Here is a 23,417-nt window from a genome sequence, read left to right as displayed (position 1 = left end):
CTGTCCGTGCTGCTTCTCTTCCGTGTGTGGTAAGGCTGCCAGGAGACGCTCGCTCCACAATTATTTCAGAGTGGAGTATGGTGGGAAGAATATCTTGGAATGATCTCTGCTTTACCTTGCCTGGTTTTTTTTGTTTTGTTTTTTTTTTTTTTAAGACTTTTCCTGTTCACAAACCAAATGCTCTGACACTCCTCTTTGCGAGCTGATAAAGCTGGCAAGCCACTACAGGTGCTGGGAGTGCAAATGTGAGCCTTGGAAAGAGCATCAATGGAGCGTCAGCGTTTCAAAGCGAAGTTCAGAGCATCCAAATATGACTTGAGGCAAGGAAGCTATAGTGTGAGGAAATCATGCATGGAGTTTTTTTTTTTTTTTTTTTTTTAAATCTAACCATTTCCTGCCATTCTTAATCATCTCCAACTGTAATCAGAAATAACTATCGTGATTAGCCGGTTTGCTCATTCGTGTCTGCCTGCAGTACGTGTGCCTTCCAGCACCATGCTCCTCTTGGGTCTAATCGCCTCCTTTTGCCCCCACCATGGTCCTGGGGAGTTCTTGGTCTGGACCCCATCTGCCTCTCCGCCCTGCGGTGGCGGCTGGGCATGTCTGCTCAATAGCTGCATTTGAGGATCTTGCTGTTGGCAGCTGTGTTGGTGGGTGGCAGAAAGGGCAGATCTGCCCGTGTTTTTCTTTAACCTTCTTCCTCCTTCATATTGAACAAGTCTTTTACCGGTGGAGTGTGTGGGTGACAAAGGGCAGGTCTGTCTCACTATTTTTCTTGCCCTTTCTTCCTCCCCTGTACTAAGCCATGCTGTTTCACTGGTGAAGCAGCTTCTGGAAGAGGATCCTTCTCCTTTATGGTACTGGGCTTTCTGGTAGGGATGTCACTTTAGGGCAGCTGTCTGGAAAGCCCAGACCAGCACCTGTCCTCCTGGTGTTGAAAGTGAGTCTTCCCATCAGCTTCTCTACTATGGCCAGAAATGACCTAAGGATAGGCGCAGGGGTAACAACGTTTGCCGGTGGGTGTCTGAGTGCAAGTGCACAACAGGCGACTAAAGAAAAAAGTTGCAGAGCCGAAGCAGCACGGCTGTCGCGGCAGCTGGGGGGCGGCTGGACTGATGCCACCAGAGGGTTGGGTGGGCAGGCACATTTGGCACTTGTTTCCCCCAAAAAACTAAGGGAACTAATTTTACTTTTCTCTAGCCTACTGCAGGGAATTTCAATTAAAGGAAACTGGTATTGCAGTTGTAGAACAGAAGTAAAATTCTTTCATGCCTAATGAATCCTCTGGAGATGGGTCCTGCCTCATACTTAGTGGCTGTCACAGGCAACAGTCCTCTTATTGAGCTGAACTTAACTCAAGACTGTTCCTCACGTGTTCAAAGGTAAAACAATACGACGTAGAATAGCTAGGAGTTAAAGATAGACTTAGAAATACAATACTTGCACTTATTAAATATTTCCAAGTAGAATTGCTAAAAAGCTTAGGTTTTTTTAATCCCTGTATAGATACCTGCTTCTCGTATTTAACTTTGACAAATGAACATCAACCACAAAAGGAGGTTAATGTGTCTGCACTGTTAATCATGGTTTTTGTCAAGCCCAGTGCTTTCAAAAAAGATCAAAAATGTAGGATACCCAGGTTCTTCAAAAAGTTGGATACAAAGCTAGGCTAGTTTTGTATTAACATACTAGGACTTGGAAACCAAGGTGACTAGTCCCAGATAATCTTGTAAGGAAAAGACCAGGCTGGATGGGGCTTTGGGAAACCTGGTCTAGAAGAGATGTCCCTGCCCGTGGCAGGGGCGGTTGGAACAAGGTGATTTTTAAGGTCCCTTCCAACCCAAACTGTTCTATGGAAAAGGGCCCTAATACTTTTTCAGATGGCAGTTGCAGGAGAAGGACGTGGAAGGACAGTTTCTGCTCACAGGTGTGTAGTGGCAGGAAGCCATGAGGGTGCTGCTGTGCAGAGGTGCTGCAGATAGTTCTGTCTGCATGTGGCGTGGGCATATCCCGTGACATCTAGCGTGTGACAGTTAATTGTAGCAAGGCAGCTAACCAGGCAGAGTTTCTGCTACTCCAGTCTGCGTCTGGCGTTTGCATATGTGTATCTTCTCTATAGAAACAGTAGAAATAATACTTAAACAGTTCTGGGATGCGTTTGCGTTGCTGCTGCAAGGGCAGGAGTTGAGCAGCGATGCACAGGAAGCAACAGAAGCTCGTTGGGTACGCTGCTGCGTTAAAGGGGAGGAAATGAGGTAAACAAGCATGTGTTCTGTAGCACAAAATGCTAGTCTTAAGCACGGTTTGGAGTCCTTGGAATTATGTGGAGGGCTAATAAAATCTGTCCTGGAAGAGCATTTTGGGTGATAGCTTTTTTTGGGGGGGTGGATGGCTTGTGGTAGCACTTTCTCTTAAAGGTTTCCCCAAGCAGCGGTGTCAAAAATCATAAGAGGCTTGTCAGCGCTGTTGATAGGACTCACAGCCCCAGGGGCAGCAGATGGCTTGCATGGCTTCCTGGTGCTCTGGCGGAGTGGAAATTAAGACTGCTGAGTAATAGGAGTTTAGTCCATCTTTCATGTGATCTGGGAGCTCCTGATACGGATAGAAGTCTTCTGAAGAAGAAATGTACAGTTTGCAAAGTAGGACGCGTGTGGGTTGCGATTGGTGCCGTCCGGGCAAACTCTGCCCCAATGCTCCCAGGGTTTGGAACAGAACTGAGTTTAACATCCAAAATGCTGTATTAGATTTGGCTATTAAGTAAGTGCTACTAAGCATGTTTCTTTAAGATGGCTTTTTTTGTTTGGTTTGTTGTTTTTTTTTTTTTTCAGATTTCAGACATAATCCAGTGGCTTTGAAATTATTTTTTTTGTTTAACCCTTGGGAATTGCTCCTTAGTTGTGCAAGGTCCTGAGCTTCTATTAGAGTTTCACCTACCTAGATGGAAGTGTGTTGGGGTTTTGACTGTCTGAAGGGACAAGAGGAGAAGGTAACAAACAAAACTTGAAGCCAGTGTTCAAACAGCATAATGCAAGTTGCTGCCGTAGGACCGTGTGTCAAATGTGGCATTTTGAATAGTTTGTGACAAGTGTCTGTGGTAACAACCCCTATGTCCCTGCTGGGAAGCAAAGCTAGAAAAAAAATAAAATAAAATTGTGCAATATGAGCACAATGGAAGCATGGCACAAGGAACCTGCAAAAATTCGGCAGAGGTTTCAGAAACTCCTGGCTTGGCTCCCCCCTAAATCATGATCATCTCTTCCTGAAGAGAAGAGGAGGAAAGATGGTCCGAGTGGTCCAAAGACTGACTTCAGGGACTTGAAAAACAAAACTAAGAGAGATGGAGCAGGGTAGTGCAAAGTATTGAGTGTTTGGGGTTTCTAGTTTTCATACTGGTGTATTTTTCAATGCAAGGCAACTTTAGGAAAAAAAAAAAAAGACTATCAAGATAGAGAGTTCTGACAAGCTGCTAGCTTCTCTGCTTTCAGTGAAGCCTGGTATTGCTAGTCCTTTAAGAGTAAGTTAATGCTTAGTTATAATGTCAAATTGAAAAATTACAGATGACATAAGTGAATCTAGCTGTGCTTCTGGAATGCACCAGATGTTTCTCAATCGTTTGGCATCCAGCTTTCACTTCTGGTGACATTCATGGCTGATACGTCGTGCTGAAAGCAGAACCTAAACTACTATGCTGATTTTTAGCCATTCTAGAGATATTTGTAGGGTCTGTTCCTCCTTCCATCTCAGATTCATGGGCTGAGGAACAGCAAAGTGAGCCCAGTTTTGAATACCACATGTGAACTTAATCTAACTTATTCAGTTTATTTAAGAAAAACTTTAGGGTGATTGATTTTCAAGGCAGCATTTTTCTCAGGATTTCTGTATCAAATTGTATTTCAAACTTGTTTTAGGCATTTTAACACTCTCAAGCCAAAGTACCAGTTGGACAAAATGCACAGAAATGTCTTCCAGTGGTCACTTCAGGAGTTTTATTGCTCTTCAAACTTGCGATGAAGAGATTTCTATGCAAATATTACTTGGTCCAGGGTACACCCCCCCCCAAATTTGGCAATAAGTCATAACTTTTAAGTAAAACATTGCGGTGGTAGCACTTGGTGCACAGTTGTTCAATGAAACTTTTTTATGAAATTTAAATCAATTGCCTTTATATGTTTCTGCTTTTAAGGCAGATATTAATATAAGTCTGGAAGTCTTTTTAAGCAAGTCAGGTGCACTTCAGAATTTAGCTTCTTGCTATTTTCACTTCAACTGCTACAACTTCATCATAACCTGGATTTTTATCTCCTTGAAAGCAGTGTAGCACTTACAATAGAAAAATTACAGAAAAGGGAAAAAAAAAAATATTCTAACTCCTCCACAGCATTAAGTCTCCAACTGTTTTTAAAATGCTGGCTAATTAGCTGTACAACTGTTAGAAAGAGCACCCTGGTGAAGAACTGTCCTTTTTCATCTCTTCTTTTCATAGGGTAAAATAAGAAATCTGTATGTGACACCCACCTGTTAGTACCTTTGAGAGCCTGAGAGGGGATCTGGTTTGCCCTACAGCATTTCCAGATGTGCTTCACAAGTGTAAGGAAGCTGGGCGCGTGGCCTCTCTCCTTACCTCCCGCAGCAGGAAATCGTGCACGGGCTCTCTGTGTGAACTTGGGTGATGACTATCCTTTAAAAATAGCACAGAAGTTTACATATATTGGCATATGTATCTTCACTATGCTCAGGGTACAGTAACTACGTTGTCTCAATCTCCATGCGTAGGGAATTAGATGACAATTGGAGAGAAGTGAGAAAACAGAAGACGACTTGATTCTGCGAACGTAGTTAGATGTGGTACTTAGGTGAAGTAATGCCAGGAAAGCCACATCATTTTCAGCTCTTTGTTTTTGCCTGCTGCCATTCCCACGATGGACAATTTCAGTCATTCTCAGTGTATGTTTTTTTTTTTTTAATGAATAGCAAATGGCATCAGTGAAAATAAAAGCCGAGCTAGGATCACTAGTTACGTAAAAAGTGACTTATTTTTTATGAGATGTTAGGAATTAGTAGAAAGTGCTTCCCTGATAACTGAACTGAGGTAGCTACTTGTGCTTTTGTTCCCATCTCTATGGTGAACTTCAACAATGTATAGGGTAGGCAAAATAAGCGTAGTCATATAATACTGCTGTTCCTTTCATTCCTTTACAATAAGGGGAAGAAGAGTTACTTCTCTAAGTTTGGAGTTTGTGGGGCTTTTGCCAAATTTAGAAAGGGGAATAGTACCTACAGCAAGCTAAATAACGTAAACTATAGGAAAAGATGTGTAAAATAGAAAAGTTATTTATCTTACGGAAGCCGAAGGTAGTGTGTCATTTGGCATAGTTACTCAATAATAATAGTTTAAAACCAAGCCATTAGACAAACAGAACTCCTTCTGCTAGCCTTACTGAGGACATTTTACCTAACTTCTTTCTTGCCGAGCAGATGTCTCTTCATAAAAACAGTAAAGTGACTATGAGTTGACTTTTATTTCCTGGCCTTATCTGAAATAGGATGATCCTGACCAGATTAGTTAAGGTGTAGCTGGTTGTGTTTCAAGTTCCAGTTTCAATTCAGCAGTTTCCAGACAAATGGGCTTGCTCTGGCTTCACCGAAGCCAAAGCAGGCCTCCTATTCATAAGCTCATTGCTTACTTTGGATTAGGTATAAAGTAAATATTGTGAATAACGTTGTTCTTTCATTTATCCACTTAACCATGTAATGGATTCAGTTTTGTGTAGGAACAACAAGTGCTGGGACAGACGATAATTTGCTTGCTTCTCTAACTTACGGAAGATAAAACCACTTCAGCAAAAGGCCTTTTTTTTTCTTGTCATTTCACAGTAGGTTACGTAAGGATTGCATTTTAGCCGTTTCAGTACAGTTAACGTTTCCTTTATTTGAGGATGACAGCATTGATTGCTTTCTCCAGGGCCTGTTCTGGCAAAGCCATCACCATTTCTAGGTTGTTGGATCTCACCTGCTGCCTGCTTTCTCTGCTATGGTAGCTGTAGCACTGACAACAGAGACAACAAACCCCATATTATTTCCTGTGCTTTCGGCTTGGCAATCTGATTTATCTTTTGGTCATGTACGCAGGGTGGGGATGGGGTACGTGGTGCGGGGCAGGACAGGTCCTTCGCACTGCCCTGCTGGTCTGTGTTGGTGTTGTAAACAATACAAACAAAAACAAAAATGGCAGTGAACTCGCTGAAACTGAGGATGAAATTCAAGAGAGGGTTTGGGAAGGCTGCAAAGAGCAACACCTGCTTGATTGACCTTCATAGGCTAAACATAGGTAGACTCAATCTTATGATGATTAAACTCCACTGTTAAAATGAAACCTAATCTTTTTGATCTTTTCTTCTTAAAGAAGGTTGGTATAAAGTGTGCCGCTTCAGTTGCATCTCCTGAAAAGATGCAATTAGTGCAAACAGGATCGGAGCCTGCAAAAAGGCAGAACTTCTTATTGATAAAGTTTCTCTCTAGCATTGAGAGTGGTTTGATCTATTGCATGAAACAAGGGAGATAAGAAACCCTGTATCTTCCCCGTGTACTGGAATCTCTAATATGACAGTGGAAACTTGTGGAGGGGTAGTCTTAATTTTATTTTGGAGCACAGCATTTCTGCTGGCAAAAACACAGTGTTACTTTTGTAAAATAAACCATTTGTATAGGGAATATTATTTTTTGAGTAATAAATCCTGTGACTGTTGTCACCCATCACTGAAGTAGCTTTTTCCTGTAGGTTCCTATGCCTGAACTCCTAGTCCCTGCTGTACTCTGAGTACTACTATGATCCTTGTGCCAGAGGCATGAATTTTCTTCCTTCCCCTTTAGGAACTAAACAAATGCCTGAAGTTACCTGTTGCAGATGTGTTCAAGCATTTGACAATTCATCACATGCTGTTCATAGGCATAGAATTATTTAGGTTGGAAAAGACCTTTAAGATCATCAAGTCCAACCACAAAAACCTAACACTGCCAAGTCCACCCACTAAACCATGTCCCTCAGCACTGCATCTACACGTCTTTTAAATACCTCCAGGGGTGGCAACTCAACCATTTCCCTGGGCAGCCTGTTCCAATGCTTGATAACCCTTTAGGTGAAGAATTTTTTCCTGTTATCCAATCTAAACCTCCCCTGGTACGACTTGAGGCCATTTCCTCTTGTCCTATCACTTGTTACCTGGGAGGAGAGACCAACTCCCATCTCGCTACAACCTCCTTTTGGGTAGTTGTAGAGAGCGTATAATGTAGGCAGTAGTTCTTGTGTTGACTGTGTGGTGGGTTGGTTTTTTTTTTTCCCCTGTGTCTTTAATTAAAAATGAGGGAAGATGCTCAGTGATCAGTGTGCAGTCCTTGTCATCCCCCTGCCCTTCTCCGTGGGACTCTGGCTTTGGCAGTGTTTGCCAGTGGGAGTTTATAACAAAGAAAGTGGAGGGAGACAAAAACCCCCAACCTGTGAGTGAATGGGAGCAGTGCTAAACTGATAGCTCAGCGTTTTCCCTGGCTGTTAGTTGATGAGCAGCCAGGTGAGGTTGGCTGCAGAAACACAGATGACTGCATATCTGATACTGCTTGGAGTCTGCTGCGTGACAGAGGGACACAAGCTGAATTCAACTGTTTTTCAGTTATCAGCCAGGTTGAGCTGGTAAGTTTATAAGAATTAAGGACCACGGTTTTTTGTGGAGTTGAGTTAGATTTGATGAAGAGCTGATTCTGTCACCTAGTCTCCCAAGGCAGAGGCCGTCTTTTTTGCTGTTGGGTTTTTTTATTTTTTTTTAACTCATGGACTTCTGGTTTACGCCTGCAATGTGTGGAAAAATAACTTTTTGTAAGAATTGCCCTGTCCTGTTTGAGGAGTGCTGGTGTGTGCCCTTGCAGGTATTACCCTATACAGGTTGGTCCATGTGAGCGTGCCAAGGTAGCATGCCATGCAATGGGAATGCTGCAAAGGTACAGGAGGACACAAGGAAATTTTGATGTAAGTCATAAGAGGTAGGTGGAAGAAAAATTCACTTTCGTCTCAGTCAGATAATGTGAGTAGCAAAGCTGCAGTTCTGCGCTTACAAACTAAACTTGCATGTCGTGATGAACTGGAAGTGTGTTATGCTCTAAACTTGCAGAAGTTGAAAATAAGCTGCTGCTTTTGCCTGATGTGATTGATTTACCATGGCTAGTGGTCACAATGTGTATAAGCACAACTTTCAAATTCTTCAGGATTTATTATTAAACCGGTAAGGTCTAAAAATATCTCGTGATTATTTTAGCTTTTCTGCTGGTTTTATTGAAATAGATTTTGTTTCCATAAATTGACAGTGGCTTTCATCTTCTCTCCCATGAAGCAATGCGTGTGCCTGTGTGCTCTGGAGGCTGTAGCTGAAAGCAAATCAGATGGTGGAATTGTGATAAAAACATTTTATTTACAGTCAGTCCAATGAGGGTGAGATACTAGACTAAAGATTAGTTTTCTGTGGAAAGTGAGAACGATGGCCTCTAACTCTTCTCTTGGATATTTTTTTCTCTTTTTTGCTTTTCCCTATTAACCTTCCCAACAGCAGAAAAATCTGACTTGGATACTCTTTTTGGCTAGAACTGTATGATAAAGCTCTGAACAAATGTATTTCTCTTCTCTGAAGCTATACCTCAGCACACTGTCTAAGCCAAGTTGATGTGTTTCTGTGTACTCTAAAATATGGTTTGAGGTTTCTCACTCTAGGGTTTATGCAGAGATTGTCGACAACAGCAACAGTGGCCAACTTTGTGTTGGTTTCAGCAAGCGAGAAAATAACCGTGTGCAATCTTTCTCTGGCATTCATAAGCAGTTCTGTTTTCAGTGACACTTTTCTTCAGAGTAAGATGGAATAACCAAGGGATGATATTGGACCTTATGTTTTCATTGTTTAACTTGCCAAGGAGAGAAGTGTGTGTGTGGAGGGGGTTTAAAACAGTGAATATCTGTGGCATCTGGGTGAAATTATGAACAATAAAATAGCTATGAAAATCAGCTGGAATTTCATAAGCAGCGAAACTATGACCATCTAGGGCATGCTGAACAAAAAGGACATGTCTGAAGTAGAACATGCAAAAATGAGGAATGTCCGTGCAGTCTGGCATGAAGCAAGTGCATACGGAATTAGGTCACTGCTGTAAGTGTGAATGTTTCCCTCTTTAGAAAGACATACTCATCCTTTGCAACAAGGAACCAAAACAGAATGCTAATATAATAAAAACAAATTTAAAAGCATTTTCAATTAGCATGCTGGTCTGTTCCCTTGTGCTTAGAGAATCAATGAGCTCTTTTGTAAGGAACAGAAGCATTTCCATAGTTGAATATACATAAGGCCCTGGAAATGCAGCAAGAATAACAACCAGTTGCTTCTGGAAAACTTGCAAACCTTTAAGCATTGTATAAGATGTCTTGTTCTTTGGAGATCATAGGGAGTATTGCAAATAGGCTTGTTTCGAAGAATTGAAATAAAGTGAAATATCAGCATGTGGACTTTGAAGATTTGGAACTTAATCTTTAAACACTGAAATGCTGATCCTAGGGACGTCTGCACAATTACTTATTTCCAGGTAATCTTACTGTTCTTTTTTATAAACTTCAGAATGTATTGTGTGACACTGAATTAATTTTCCTATTGTGATTGTTGGGATCCTGTGTGCTTTTGCTAATTCTGAGGTTTCACAGCCTGCTTTCTCTTGTAATCGCATCTTCTACAGCCTGGGAGTAGTTAGTGGAATTCCTAAAATAGTGCTGTGCCAGGCCTAATTCATATCAAATTTGGGTTGTAAATACATGAAACCAGTACTTTTCTGAAAAGAGAGGGTGGTGAAATAAAGGGCTCATAAACCTTCCTTTTCTGATGGGATGAGAATTAAAATTCTTAGCGGCCTCCCTCACTCCGTGAAGGACGCAAGGTGAAATCTGTGTCTGATTCCTTTATTATGACCATTCTCATCAGAAGTGGGGAAAAATGGAGGGGATAAAAAAGGTGGGGGGAAGAGATGTCCAAATTGGCTCAGTCCCTACTGCTTTAGTAAACTAATTTTCCTCTTCAGCTCTCCAGGTGCAATTTAAAATTTTTATGTTCTTTAACATAACTGGTTGCACAAACATTCCTTGCCTTTAAAGGCCACAGGGAAACTAGTGTGGAAAATGCCTGTTCTTTATGGTGTCGCACAAAAACTGTCAAAGATAAATAAGCAAGGCCTATCTCTGTGCAAAAAGGCTGCATTGTTAATAGGATTGTCACTGGCTCACTAAAAAAGGGTTTTGGCTAATGAGGGAATAATTAGAGCCTGGGAGGAAAAGGACCAGCAAGCTCTCTGCAGCCCACCACCTGTAGTTTCCATTGCTTCAGAAGCGGCCTGTTGTTTCTCATCTCTAAGCACCCCTTAAGGCAGCTCTCCAGAAAACAGCCCTCTAGTGTAAATAGGTAAAGTGCCAGTAGGAAGGCTCGGAAATCTGCAGTTATTCATAATCTTTTGTTCTTGCATCGGTGATGCAATGTGAGCAGCGAGGCCCTGTGGAGGCGTGCTGACTTTCTTAATCAATGCTTACCATACTGATGTACATTTGGCCACGGTTAAGTTATTAAGAACAGAGTTGTTCTTTCATTGCCCCCTGCTATTGTCTGAGGGAACCTTAATCTCCTGGTACATTGTGTCCTCTTGACACCACATCAGGAAAACTGTTGTCACTTGCTTCTAAGGCATGAATGAGACCTAAAGAAACTTAGTGACTCATCAAAGTTGAACACAAGGCAACTTACTGGTAGAGCAAGAATTGAATAAAGGCCTACTAGGCTAATGCCCCAGCTTCAGGGTGTCTATTTATCGCTTAACAGTTCGTGATTGTTTAAAGCCCATGGTGGTAGGAGGTTGTGCCACTTAAGTGGCTTTAAGCTTAGGGGTTCAGCGTTGAACCAAATCTGGCAGTGGTTTGTAGCCGCTTGTGCAAACCATCACTGAGCTGTACCTTGGTAGCCCAAATAATCTCTTAAGACAGTCTTAACTAAAAATATTTTCCCCTGCTTTCTAGTACATGCTTCCATTTTCTTGAGTTATCCCATAAAAGTGAGGAGAAAGTTGAAGGAAAAACACAAAGCGTGGTTCTTCATGTCCTACTGAGCTGTGAGCCTTCTTTCCTACCCTGTCCCCAGTACCAAAAGCATCTCTACTTGAAAACCTGATTTCTGCAGGGATATGGTGGCTGTGTTTGTGTATACAGCGACGAAAAACTGCTGCTGTTCTTGACAGCAGTAATAAGTCTGTGCAGTGAAAAATACTTGGTACTGGATTTGTCAATATTTTATGCAAGTCAGATAGATTGATCTTTCTTCAACATGCCTTGACTGATCTAAGATGTGCCAGCTTCTGTGTGGAGTGGCTTTAGGACAGCCTAGCATTCATCTAGGTTTAAAGAAACATATGGTTCTTTATGTTATTAGTTGTGGCTTCACCTCTTGCCTTCTAACAGAACAAGAATTCAGAGAGAAATGTGCAAAAACATCATATGGGCAACTTTGTACTAAAGAAAGTTCGGGATGATGTTACATCATTTCTGTGAAATGGTTTTATCCTGTCGATGGTTTTTTCTTCTGTCTCCCTTGATTCACCATATCTGGACCCTGGTCAATAGTCTGAGGATACATCTGGTGTTGATCACTCTTTATAGGCGTTTGACTTGCATTTATATAATGTGTTTGCTCAGTGAGGAGTGACTAATTTCTGTCTTACTTGGACTTAAAAGAATGTCATCTAGAATTCAGTTGATAAAACTGTTGCTTACTTTGTACCAAAGTGTCTGGTAGCTTTACATGAGTTCAAAAAGCTTAAGTTTCAGATATCTACTGCCTTTAAGCTGCTGTATTAAGAATTTCTACATAATGGATATTATTTATTTTTGAGCAGGGTCATAGGCAGGGACTTTGGCACTAGAAATACTAATAACTGCTTCAAGCAGTCCGGTAGCCTTCAGCTGGACAACACCAAAGTGGGCAGCTCTTGTAAGACTTCATGTGCATGACACGCACACAAACTTAGGATCAGCCATCGCAGGCGTTGGTGTTGGTGGTGTGAATAAATTACTTAATCTTTCAGGCCTTGTTATTGGAGCTTTCTTGCAAATGAGGATGCTGAGTATCATGATACCACTGATACGTGGTACCTGGTTCTCACTAAAGCAATATCCTGGTGCTGGAAGCCAAATGGGAAAGGAGAAGTGTCGCAAGGATGTAATGGGGGGGAAACGTTGTAAGGTGGTGTAAGCAGCTGGAGTGCATTGTGGCACCGTCACTTATTTGCAAAGATGGAGGAAGATGGGGTTTGTGGCTGCGAGCGGCGTTAGACAACAATCTGTCCAACCCATAAATAAGGAGTATTGGAGGGGGCATTTTTTTTTTCTAATCACATAAACATACTCAAACTAAACTGAAGTTACTCAAGTCCCAGAACTTCTCCCAAATAATAAGTACACAACAAGCCCAAATGGATGTAGAGCTAATAGATCTCTGGATAAATTTTAATAAGCCTCACTTATTTTCTACAAACAAGTTTTAAATGAAAGTATTTTATTACTGTTAGAAAATAGACTAACACACATTGAGCTTACTGCTTAGCCCTTTGTGCAGTCATTGAAGAGGCCCATAAACTGTTTAGCTGACTATTGTTTCGTAACTGTTTCTCCCTGGTCTCCTCCTCCGAGCTGGTTTGGTCAGTGGTGTGAGAGGGTGACCCATACAAACAGACAGTGCCCCTTCACAGTCACCGAACCAAATCAAAAGGTGTAAATGTTAGTAAATGGATAGTCTGAGGCTCCCTTTCATCAGTCGAGAATTGGGGTTTGAATTTCTGTTGAATTTGACCTGTTCTGAAATGCTGTGTCTGTGACCTTTGATATTTAAATTTGCAGTATTTTATTTATGAGTGAATAATTACTCCCTAAAAGATACTTACTTAAAGTAAAAGCAAATGGAAATGCAAGCTGCTGCTGCTTCAAAATAGTTCTTGGAATTTTTTTTACTGTAGAGGAGTAGGAAGGGCATGGGTTTTGTTGGTGGTTTTTTCCTCCCACAGAGGAAAACAAAACAAAAAAAACAAGAAGGAATGGGTGAGTTAAAGCAAGTAAGACTTGATGAAACTAGAAGAACCCTTACTGCTTTAGCTAGCTATGTGAAAAATGTATTTCATTAGACTGTCCATACTGCTATTTTCCAGACACTATGTCAAAGGGAATCGCTAATGGGTAATGCAATGGAAAGAAATAATGTTTTCTTTCTCCTTTTCCCACCCCTTCCCCCAGCAATCCTTTGCATCCATGTGTTACAGCTTTCTTCATGTGTTTTTCAAATGACTGGCTGCTTTGTAGTTCTAATATGCACCTTTCTTTTAATTTTAGGTTCTGTCGTCTTTTTGCTGACTCAAACCGCAGATCCTGAGGAAAGGAGGGGGAACTGGAATAAAATACTCAAGTGCCAGAGGAAAAGCCAGACTAGTCAATGAAAATTTCTGTTGCTAAACTGTAGACTGCTCTCACTTACACGTAGTGGGGGAAAAAAATTGCTGTCAATTCAAAGTTTATAAAATGACTTTTGCAGACGTTGCTCACTGAACTTCAGATAGGCTAAAACCCTTCAACTAGGGTTGAATTAGAAAATGGAAATATGACTTGTTGCTGGTGTCTTCCATCTTCCTCCCCTTCTGCAGGGTTTTTTTCGGTGGGTAGGAAATCCTGAACAAATTGTATGGCGTCAACCAAACTTAGAGTTGATGGTTATGGATGACATTGGAACTTCAGATTTGTCTCTCTGCAATGACACCCGATTAAGGCAAAGGTTGAAAACTGCCCATCATCTACTTTATCAAAACTTGTAGTAACTATTATGGTCATGCTTTCTCTTTCATTCTAAGCTTTGAACTCTGGGGTGATGTTCCCTGGAAGGCATGAGCAGATAAGTCATCTTTTTGGATTGGAAACGGAAATAATATGAGAATGCCCAGAAGAAGTTTAGTAATTCAAGCCAGGACTCGTTGGCTATTAGTGGGCCTTGCTTTACTATTCAGTTTAGTCTTGCTCATGTATTTGCTCGAGTGTGCTCCACAAACAGATGGGAATGGATCTCTACCTGGTGTTGTAGGTGAAAACATGGGTAAAGAATACTATCAAGCTCTCTTGCAGGAACAAGAAGAGCATTATCAAAACAGAGCTACCAGTCTGAAACGTCAGATTGCCCAGTTAAAGCAAGAGCTTCAGGAAATGAGTGATAAATTGAAATCCCTGCAGGAAAAAAAGACCCCCAAGGTCAATGGTATGAACTACCAGAGCACCAAAGAACAAGCATCCAATGATCTCCTAGAGTTTCTTCATTCCCAGATTGACAAAGCTGAGGTGAGCGTGGGGGCCAAACTGCCTAGTGAATATGGCGTCATTCCTTTTGAAAGCTTTACGTCCATGAAAGTGTTCCAATTGGAGATGGGGCTTACTCGGCATCCAGAAGAGAAACCTGTTAGAAAGGACAAACGAGATGAATTGGTGGAAGTTATTGAGGCTGGCCTAGAAGTTATCAATAATCCAGATGAAGAAGATGGACAAGATGAAGATGATGGAGTGGGAGAGAGGCAGCTGTATAGTGAAAATGATTTCATAGAAGGTATGACTATTACATGCTTTCCAGCCTGTTAACAGAATGTCACAATGGGCATTTAATGGTGTTTGTATTTTTAGGGGGTTTACCCACTTGAATGTAGTCTTGAACATAATTACCAAGTAAGAACCTTTATTTCTAATTATGAGAGTATTACTGCTTCATTATCTTGTGTTTTGAGTAGGGAGCAAGAAATCCATTTCAGAAGAAGGGCTTACCACAAGAAGTGTACAGGGGAAGTTGTAACCGCTTAAAATACTGAGGCATTCGTAGTTGATTGTAGCTGAAGTCAGTGTGAGACAACTGCTTATGGTACTGAGTAACTGAAAGGCTTCCAGTGAAACTGGTGGCAGTGGGAGGGAGAAATTGATTCATCTCTCTTGTTCCAGCGTAGTTAAGAAATTCAGTATGAAGCTACAGGGTTTTTCTTCGTTCATCTCTGTCCTACTTTTAGTTAATATTCAGGCTTTTGACTTGCGGTAGAGCTGGCATACTTATATTGGAGAGGGAGTGTTGGTAGTCCTAACATGTTCTGGTCATGTCAGGCTGAAGAACTTGGTGTCCTGAATAGACCCTTCATGGTATGCTAGTTATGGGGTTTGCTTAGCTGTGCAACCTTGAACTGTTCTCTTGTTCTCTATTCAGTGCTTGTAAATTTAATTACAGGACACATTATTATTAAGAACAAATGTAGCAGTTATGCTTTCAACATTTAGTGACACCCTTAAAAGGTGCATTAGTGATCATTCCTATGGAAGTTGGATTTCAAGGTATAGCTGATGGATATAAGTATTACCAAAAACTGCCCTAGTACCTCTTTTTTGTATTTACACTATTAAATACAGTTCATGCTGCCATTAAAAAAAAAAAAAAAAAAAAAAGTTGGACCATGTTGTAAGAGCATTACTGTAAAAGGGATTCTGGATCTCAGCAGCACTGATGTCTGCACTATTAAGCAAACACATGCTGGAGAAAGGTACCGTTGGCCTTGAAATAATCAGTTCTTTCAGTCCAAGATGATGTAATCGGTCTATAGCACAAAAAGTCTCTGCTTTTAACAGCTACTGTGCTTAAAGTTTAATGCAAGTACTCTTCTTCGTTCCAGAAGGTGAGGCAGGGCGTATAATCCATTCAACTGTCTCGGTGTAACACAGCCAGCACAGTGTTAGCCTCTTGGTACAGTTTTCACTTAAAACCATATTATTTTGTCTGAAAGTAGTCATTCTTGCAGTCTTTTAATTGTTTTATTTTTATATTAAGCGTGCAGCTGCTTTTCCTTTACTGTTTTAGGTACTGCTTGTACTCTACCAATTTATTTTTTTTTTTACCAGCACTGAAATAGTTGTTCATTTTAGTGTATTGCCTTTAATGACTGCAGACCTCCAACAAAACAAGGAGATGTAGGACCTTAGATCTGTACTTGCACCTCTGCCTCTGTTTACACCAGTATATGGGTAATTCGTTTTGGAAGTGGAACTAGTTTCCTTTTGTTGTAAAGGCAGCTTCTTCAAGCATAGGTAGAAACTGTAGAAAAAATGCTCAGCACTTAAAAGAAAGTATTTTTATGTTGTAGCTCATATGGCCGTGTTAGCAACTAGCCATAGTGATACATAGCAGTGTCTTCTTTCAAACAGAAGTTGTGGGTTGTGTGGGTATTCTGGTTTACATGTATGTGAGAATACTACTGGCTAATTTAGACACTGGGCCAGCAAAAAAGCTGCTTCTGAATAATAACACCTCTTCTCTTTTTCCTTCTGTCTTTCCAAAAGTTAGAGGTGAGAAATGGAACCAGCTGGTTCCAGTGGTACCTGCAGGTCCCTTGCCCTGCAGCCCCGTGACGGGGCTCTAGCACCCTACCTGGGCTGGCAGCTTGTGCATCGTCCTTGTTTTGGTGCAAGTGCAGTTGGAAAGCTGATGTCTTTCCATTTAGGAAGTACTTAAGCTATCATCAACTGGTGGGTTCAAGTTTCATAGCAGACTTGGTGTATCTACTGAGTCACAACGGTTCCTGTAAATGTCCTAAGAGCACAACTAAATTGTTGCTGGATTAGCATTGCTTGTTTAGAGAAACAGTTTGTTTAAGTCAGCTTGAGTTAAAACAAATAGTTTGTCACAAGTTCTGTATCCTCTTCAATTGCTAAAGATTATTTTCTAATATGTGATTTAGGACTAAGACTAGTGTTTTATCCGAATTGAAATGGGGCTGAGAAACTTGGTGCATGGATTATTGGGGGGAGGCAAAAGAGAAAACTGATTCTGCATTAGTTAATGCATAACCATCATATTTTATGCTTGAGATAGATGAACTGATTTTGCTGACATGCAGGATTTTTTTTTTTAAAACTAACGCATATCTGTCTACAAAAACTTATCCACAGAACTGTGCCACAAGTACGAGCTAAACTAGAAACAGGCGTTTTTATTCTAGAAGTGTTCTAGCTTCCTACCTCATAGGTTAACTTTTCGTGTAGGCAAATGTTTGGTTCTGGGAATTATTTCAGCTTTTTTTCTAGACTTGTGGAATACCAGACTAAACCTTGAGCTATGTAATCTTTTGTGGTATGTACTTTAAGTTGTATTAATAAATCTTTAGAGAATTAGGTGGCTGTTTAAATAAGTTTAGAATCTTTTCTCTTACAGACAATTTTACCTTACCTAATGGTATCTCTTCATCACCACTGAATGCCTGAAGTTCTTCCCCAGCATTTACCTCACATGTCTTTGCCCACTCAGTGGATTATCACTGTCTTGATCTGTAAAAGCACCAAGAATTTTTTTCTTACATGGTAGTCTGAATCAACGGATTTTTATTACTCTAATTACTACCACGTGGGCCAAAAAACTTCAAAATACGTGCTGGTGGATGGTAACTTTATTGTTGCTGCTCTGTTTTTTGCTCTCTGCCCTTGATTTAACTGTTCAAGCAGCTCCTTTGCTGCGTGCTCAGCCTCGGTGGTCTCTACACAAAGATACTCTGCCTTCTACCAGTGGCGCAAGGATGCTGTAGCCATGATAGGGGACAACCTGGTCAAGTGTTATCCAAATTGATGCTCTTTTTTTTAAGTGTTTCAAAACAAAGGAGTGACCCAAATGTGTTTTGGAGTTGTGATTAGGTGGAGCTGCTACGGCCACATCATGGCTATTGGCAAGCTTTGAACGATAACACCAAACTAGAAAAAAAGATTTGCAAATATGTATTGCAACTATAAAGATACTTTCTGAAAGCTGCAAATTATTTTTTCTCAAGGCTTGCTGTGCTAGTGAAGAGAAAACCAGCAAGTTTCTCAGCTCTGCAGGGCTCTGTTTGCTCTATTGTTACCTTTTTTGCTCTGCTGCAACCCAAAATGAAACTTACAGGACTCTAATATTAAACAGAACAAAAACCTGACCTTAAAAAAGTCTTGTTCTGCAGTTGCTGTTTGAGAAACACTTTGAAGTTTTTTTTCTTAAGATTTCCATTAGATCTTCTAACTCTCAAGGGTATGAGAAAAATAGGTGAAGAGCACCTGTAGAGAGGATAAAAGTTGCAATATTACGTATTTTCACAAATGAAGGGGTCTAGGACTAAAAACAATGAGCCTAACTGCTGAATTGAGCATTCTAAGATAGTCCTTCATGAAAAATAGGTTTCTTTGAGGTCTGCGTTTGATAATATTGAGTGACAGAGAATAAGTAACATGGGAAGAGCACAGCAGTATTACCTCTGTCTGTCCCCTTTCTTCAGAAGCCTGAGACATTAGATCTTGAATAGTGATGCAAAATGTATTGAGGAGCCTTCATGGACATCTGTACTTTACTCTCAGTGTAGCTGGTTTATTTAGGTTACTTTCATCAGTGTAACTGGTTTATTTCATCAAGAAATTGAAAGCTCTTCCATTGGGCAGACATTCAAAATTAACCTTTGGAAAATAGAGGCATTAGCATATTTTCAGTTTCAGCAGCTAATTAGCAATTAGCTAGTCTCTAATAAAGGTCTTGTTCCTGAATGTCTACTGGAATTTGAGTGCTGCTGTTTGGGTCCACTTCTCTTGCTTCTGTGTTTCCAGTTGGAACTGGGCAAACTCCATAAACTATCTTTAGGTCTGACTCTCAAGGGAAGACTCCCCACCCAAAATATGTCCTTGGCATGTAAAAATTGTTTATCCCGGTGCAGCAAGCTTAAAGTCAAAACTCTTCCAGAGTCCTTGCCAGGTATAGAACAGCGTGGACTGTTTGCCATGCGAACACCCCTTTTAGTATGTCCTGTGTAGGACTAGAAACTGGCCAGTGTCCTGGGAACTTCAATGGTGAATTTTAATACACCAAAAAAAAAAAAAGGGACCTATGTCTTAAATTCCATAGACCAAATACTTTCTTGGTAGTTGTAAAACAAGTAATAGTATTCGAGGCAAGAGAAGAACAACTTTTTGGCTTTGATAGTAATTGATCCCCAGAATTTCTAAGACTTGATTTGTTTGGTGAGAAGCAGAACTTCTGCAAAGGCAGTAAAGCTTCATGGACCAGGAATAACAGCTGTTAAATTATTTCTGCTGCTTTTTACCTCTTTGCTTAGAGAGCTCTATTTTGGATGGCAGCCAGTGAACACTAGTTGGAAGGTGAGATAGCAGTTTTTACTACATGAGTCAGTCCCAAGTGTTAAAAACCTGAATACGCTAAGAAGTAAAACAGATGTGGGTTCTTTTTCTGGTTGTTCTCAATTCTGGCTTCTGTGTATAGAAGTTTTAATCCCATAAAAGTATTCAAATTAGTAGATTTCCTGTGGAGGTTAGCTCATAGCAAGGAGAATACCTGGAGGAGCATATAATATTTAAAAGTGGCTTGCTGGTAGGATCACAGAATATCTTGAGTTGGAAGGGGCCTATAAGGATCACTGAGTCCAACTCCCAAGGATGTTGAGATTCAGAAGTTTAGAATCTTACATTCCAGCAACTGAAAATTGGTGAGGCAGTACTCAAATTTGGACTTGCATATTAATGTATTTATGAAGTTACAGCAGAGGGGGTTTTCTTGAAGTTACTTTAATCTGTAAGTTTTTCTGTCCTACGCCAACCTTCTGTTGTAGACTGACATCTAAGCTTGTCCTTTGATTAAAGATAAGCCATTGGCAACTGTGACATGTTTTTTTAGAGACTTCACTGAAATTGTAAACGGTCATTTCATCTATAAACAGCTATTGGATACTAGAGAAAGGAATATAGTAAACAATACTGAATGTTACTTTATGCAAGAGTACAAGCACAAAGTATTTGCGTATCACATGAGAGCAAGGTCTGCAAGCACTGTGGTGCATCAGCTGCTGCCGTAACTAAGAAGCTGTTTTCAAGCTACAGCGCTGGGCTACTTGGCGGAAAGGGTTGGACTGGAAAAAGATCAAGAGGGATTTAAGACTTTTTTTGCTCCTAGCAGTCAGCACTGTGGACTTCCATTGTTTGATTTTTAACATCCTTTTCAGTACTTGTAATTAATACTGATTTGAAACTGTCATGCTTTTCACGAGCATTAAAGTGTGGTGCATATTTTTATGCATCTCTGTGTTCACAAAGGAATAAATGTGGATTTCTGTCTCTTAAAGCAGTGCATTGCAAAACTTTGTTGAAAGGGTGAAAAGCATTCAAGTTGAAAGGTTAGATTCAGTCACTGTTAACTTCTAGCTTGTCTCCCACAGACCCTGTGTGGTGGTGGCCATCCACCCTTGCTGTCGGGTCTGCCAGTCCACGCACCTGCAAGAAAGAGTGTGTTAGAGCTGAATATTGGAGGTGGACGGGGAGCTTGTTGTAAAAGAGAGGCCGTTGGGCAGATATAGGACAGGGAAAAGAGGGGACATCAATGAATGAAACTGGATGTGGTTTGGGGAGGGAAGCTGGAGCAAAGGAACATGGAGGGGGTTGGGTAGTTTCAGGGAAAGGACTCTCTTGTAAGCCTGCGATATAGAGGAAAAAATCTGGGGCAAGGTGGTGTACCCACCTGCAAGCTGTAAGATCACTTCTTTCTTGTTCCTGAGCTAGACAAAACCAAGCTGCTCTTTGAGGGCTGCTCACATACCTTGAGCCCTCCTGATTTCAGTTGCAAAAACAACAGTACCAAAAAGGACAGTATCAGTGCTGAGCCAGACGAGTTCATCTGTCTCATCCCTCGCCATCTTCTTTCTGGGTGGGAGGCCAGGAGAGGATTTCAGAAGCGGGGCTGCAGTAGCTGCTCGGTGCCTGGCTTGCAGGAGAAGAGGTGGTTCAGGCCACCCAGGTGAAGGGAAGTACACTGCTTGTGCGGTGTAAAGGCAGGTGTGTGCATCGCACTTTGGGGTATGCAGCTGTTGCTGACTTTCTCGATGGTCTGCGTGGCCAGCTCAACTGAAAGTTACTTGGTTCATAGTGAACCTTATGTTTCTTTACTGTGATATATCTTTCTCTTGTGGGGGAGAGAGGAGAGCTGAGATGGGATGAACATAGGGCAGTTCTGTTGGAGGATCTTTCCTGTCATCATTTCATACTCTCAGGTTGGTTACCAACACAGAGCTCAGTTCAGTCAAAGCCACAGACGAGTCTTGGGCTTTTCCTTTGTGGTGTAAACTTAAGAGAGGCTGTTGACTTGACTTGCTTCCTTGATGGTCCTTAAATGAAAGCAATCAGCTAACCTAAATATTTGTTCTGAAGGGGATAGATTTCCTTACCTATTAGGAGTAAAATGTCTCTAAATAGGTAATCCTGTTTATGGAGAACTGGTATTGTTTTCTCAAAGTGTTACAACCATGTAGAAAACTTCTGCTTATGTCTTTAGAGGACCATAGTTTCAGTAAAATGCCACTATCCTTATTTATGGGATAAAGGACTGTATCTAGTGGTCAGCAGTGAAAAGTTTTAAAGCATTCCAGCATTTATCGCACAGATTATTTTTTTTAGATATCGAATTTCAGATGTTACGGGCTTTGTCAAGCGAGTTATTGTGTCGTTTGTTCTGCCCACAGCTTGTGTTGTGTTGATCGCTGGCCAGATGATCTCAGCCTTTACTGTGGACTAGCTCAAGGGAAGATCCTTACTGAAGGGCTTTAGAACAGGCAATATTAGATTTCAGCCACCCTTTTCCATAGCGAACAGTTGAATTCCCTTTTTGTTGGGAAGACTCAACTCTTAATTCTGCCTGAGAAGTTGCTGCAGGACCATAAAACCTATCTAAGAAGCAGGAGAAGCTGGAGTTTGTTTGAGATGGTTTTTCAGATCTGGTGTAAGAGGGTAGGAGGGTGATTGTGATTGGTGGCCATGGTTTGTGGATGTTTTTATTTTTAGGAAAAACCCAGAAGCTTTCCCCCCAAAGCTTTATTTTTTCATTTCTTTATAGTTCTCAGGAAAAACAGTGTTTCTGAAATATGATTGCTGAGATCTTTGACTTTACAAATTACTTGTGTGACTTATTCTTCAGGTTACTATCGTACAGAAAGAGATAAAGGGACACAGTATGAGCTGTTTTATAAGAAGATGGATGGCATGGAATACAGGCATGTCACCTTGTTCCGACCTTTTGGACCCCTCATGAAAGTGAAGAGTGAAACGGTCGATATTTCTAGATCAATCATTAACATTATTGTCCCTCTTGCTGGAAGAACTGAGGCATTTGCACAATTTATGCAAAACTTCAGGTAGGTGCATGAAATTATATAGTGAGCTCTATTGCTGATTTTCAGTATTTTGTTTCCTTTTCAAAATGAATTTCTGTTCTGGTGGATTTGCGACAGAAATAATGATTCCAACATTGTGTGCAACTGCCTTGGGATGTTGGTAATTGAACGAATTGTATGGAGAAAATATTCCTTCTAAAAGGATTTAAGAGATTCTCAAACTGCAGACCAAATTCTCAAACTTTTAGACTGAACGCCAGGGCCACTGTGAACCTGGACACAGGTGAACATCACTTTTGTATTTGTGTCAGCTTTTGAGCTCCAGTTTATAAAATAATGTGTTAGAATGAGACACACAGTATTGGAACCTTCTGATTCAAATGGGAAAGATGGGGAAAGAAGAGTTGAAAACCTTTTTTTTTTTTTTTTTTTTTTATTTTGTTTTCTTTAGAAGCTAGTTGAAGTTTGACTGGAATACTTAGATCTGCGAATACTTTTAAATGCAATAGCTTTTAAGTACCTGAAGCTTCTGTTGTGTTGCAAGTGGTTATTGATATCAGCTTATCTTTGTGCTTATAGGGATGTGTGTATTCATCAGGATAAGCGTGTCCACCTCACAGTGGTGTATTTTGGACAAGATGGGCTGTCAGAAGTAAAAAGCATCTTAGAATCCGTAGCAAGGTAAGTGTGTTGATCCAACATCAATCAATACAAACAATGTTGATTGGCATTTAAAATGGCTTTTAAAAAGGATGACATAATAAAAAGGATAATTTTATAGTCCATTACAGGTTAATAGGGAAAGTAAGCTTTATTTACAGCGCACCATTTTTTGGTTGGCATTTTACAGCTTAACTTGCAAAAGTCTCCTGAAGACTACTAAAAATCAAGTTACAGGCCAAAAAAGATTAAGAGCAGTGGCTTTGACGTTTCTTTCTGACAGTCCGAAAAACAAGAGGGGTGAGTTTTGCAGTGAACATTCAGTCATGCTAACAGATTGATCAGAGTTAAAGTTCTTTGGAGCTGGGATGTACATTTCAATAGCTCTTTCGCTAGAAAATCAGTTTTATTTAATGATAAGGAAGAGAAATGTAGTCGAAGTAGGCTGCTGGGCTGCTGAGTCT

At 40.7% G+C, this 23,417-nt stretch overlaps 1 protein-coding gene across 3 annotated transcripts in view; it reads left to right on the top strand.

Annotated features, from left to right (window-relative positions):
- CSGALNACT2 (chondroitin sulfate N-acetylgalactosaminyltransferase 2) overlaps positions 1–23,417 on the top strand; it is a 33,314-nt gene that overhangs the window by 3,606 nt on the left and 6,291 nt on the right. For all 3 annotated transcript variants that reach the window (XM_054206420.1, XM_054206419.1, XM_054206421.1), the window contains exons 2-4: positions 13,439–14,690; positions 22,098–22,314; positions 22,873–22,974. In XM_054206420.1, coding sequence (XP_054062395.1) covers positions 14,027–14,690; positions 22,098–22,314; positions 22,873–22,974 — 983 coding nt within the window. In that variant the 5' untranslated portion in view covers positions 13,439–14,026. The remainder of the gene's footprint in view (positions 1–13,438; positions 14,691–22,097; positions 22,315–22,872; positions 22,975–23,417) is intronic.

This window comes from Rissa tridactyla, chromosome 6, assembly GCF_028500815.1.
Source record: "Rissa tridactyla isolate bRisTri1 chromosome 6, bRisTri1.patW.cur.20221130, whole genome shotgun sequence".
NCBI classification, from domain to species: domain Eukaryota; kingdom Metazoa; phylum Chordata; class Aves; order Charadriiformes; family Laridae; genus Rissa; species Rissa tridactyla.
This window is presented reverse-complemented; position numbering and strand designations above follow the sequence as displayed.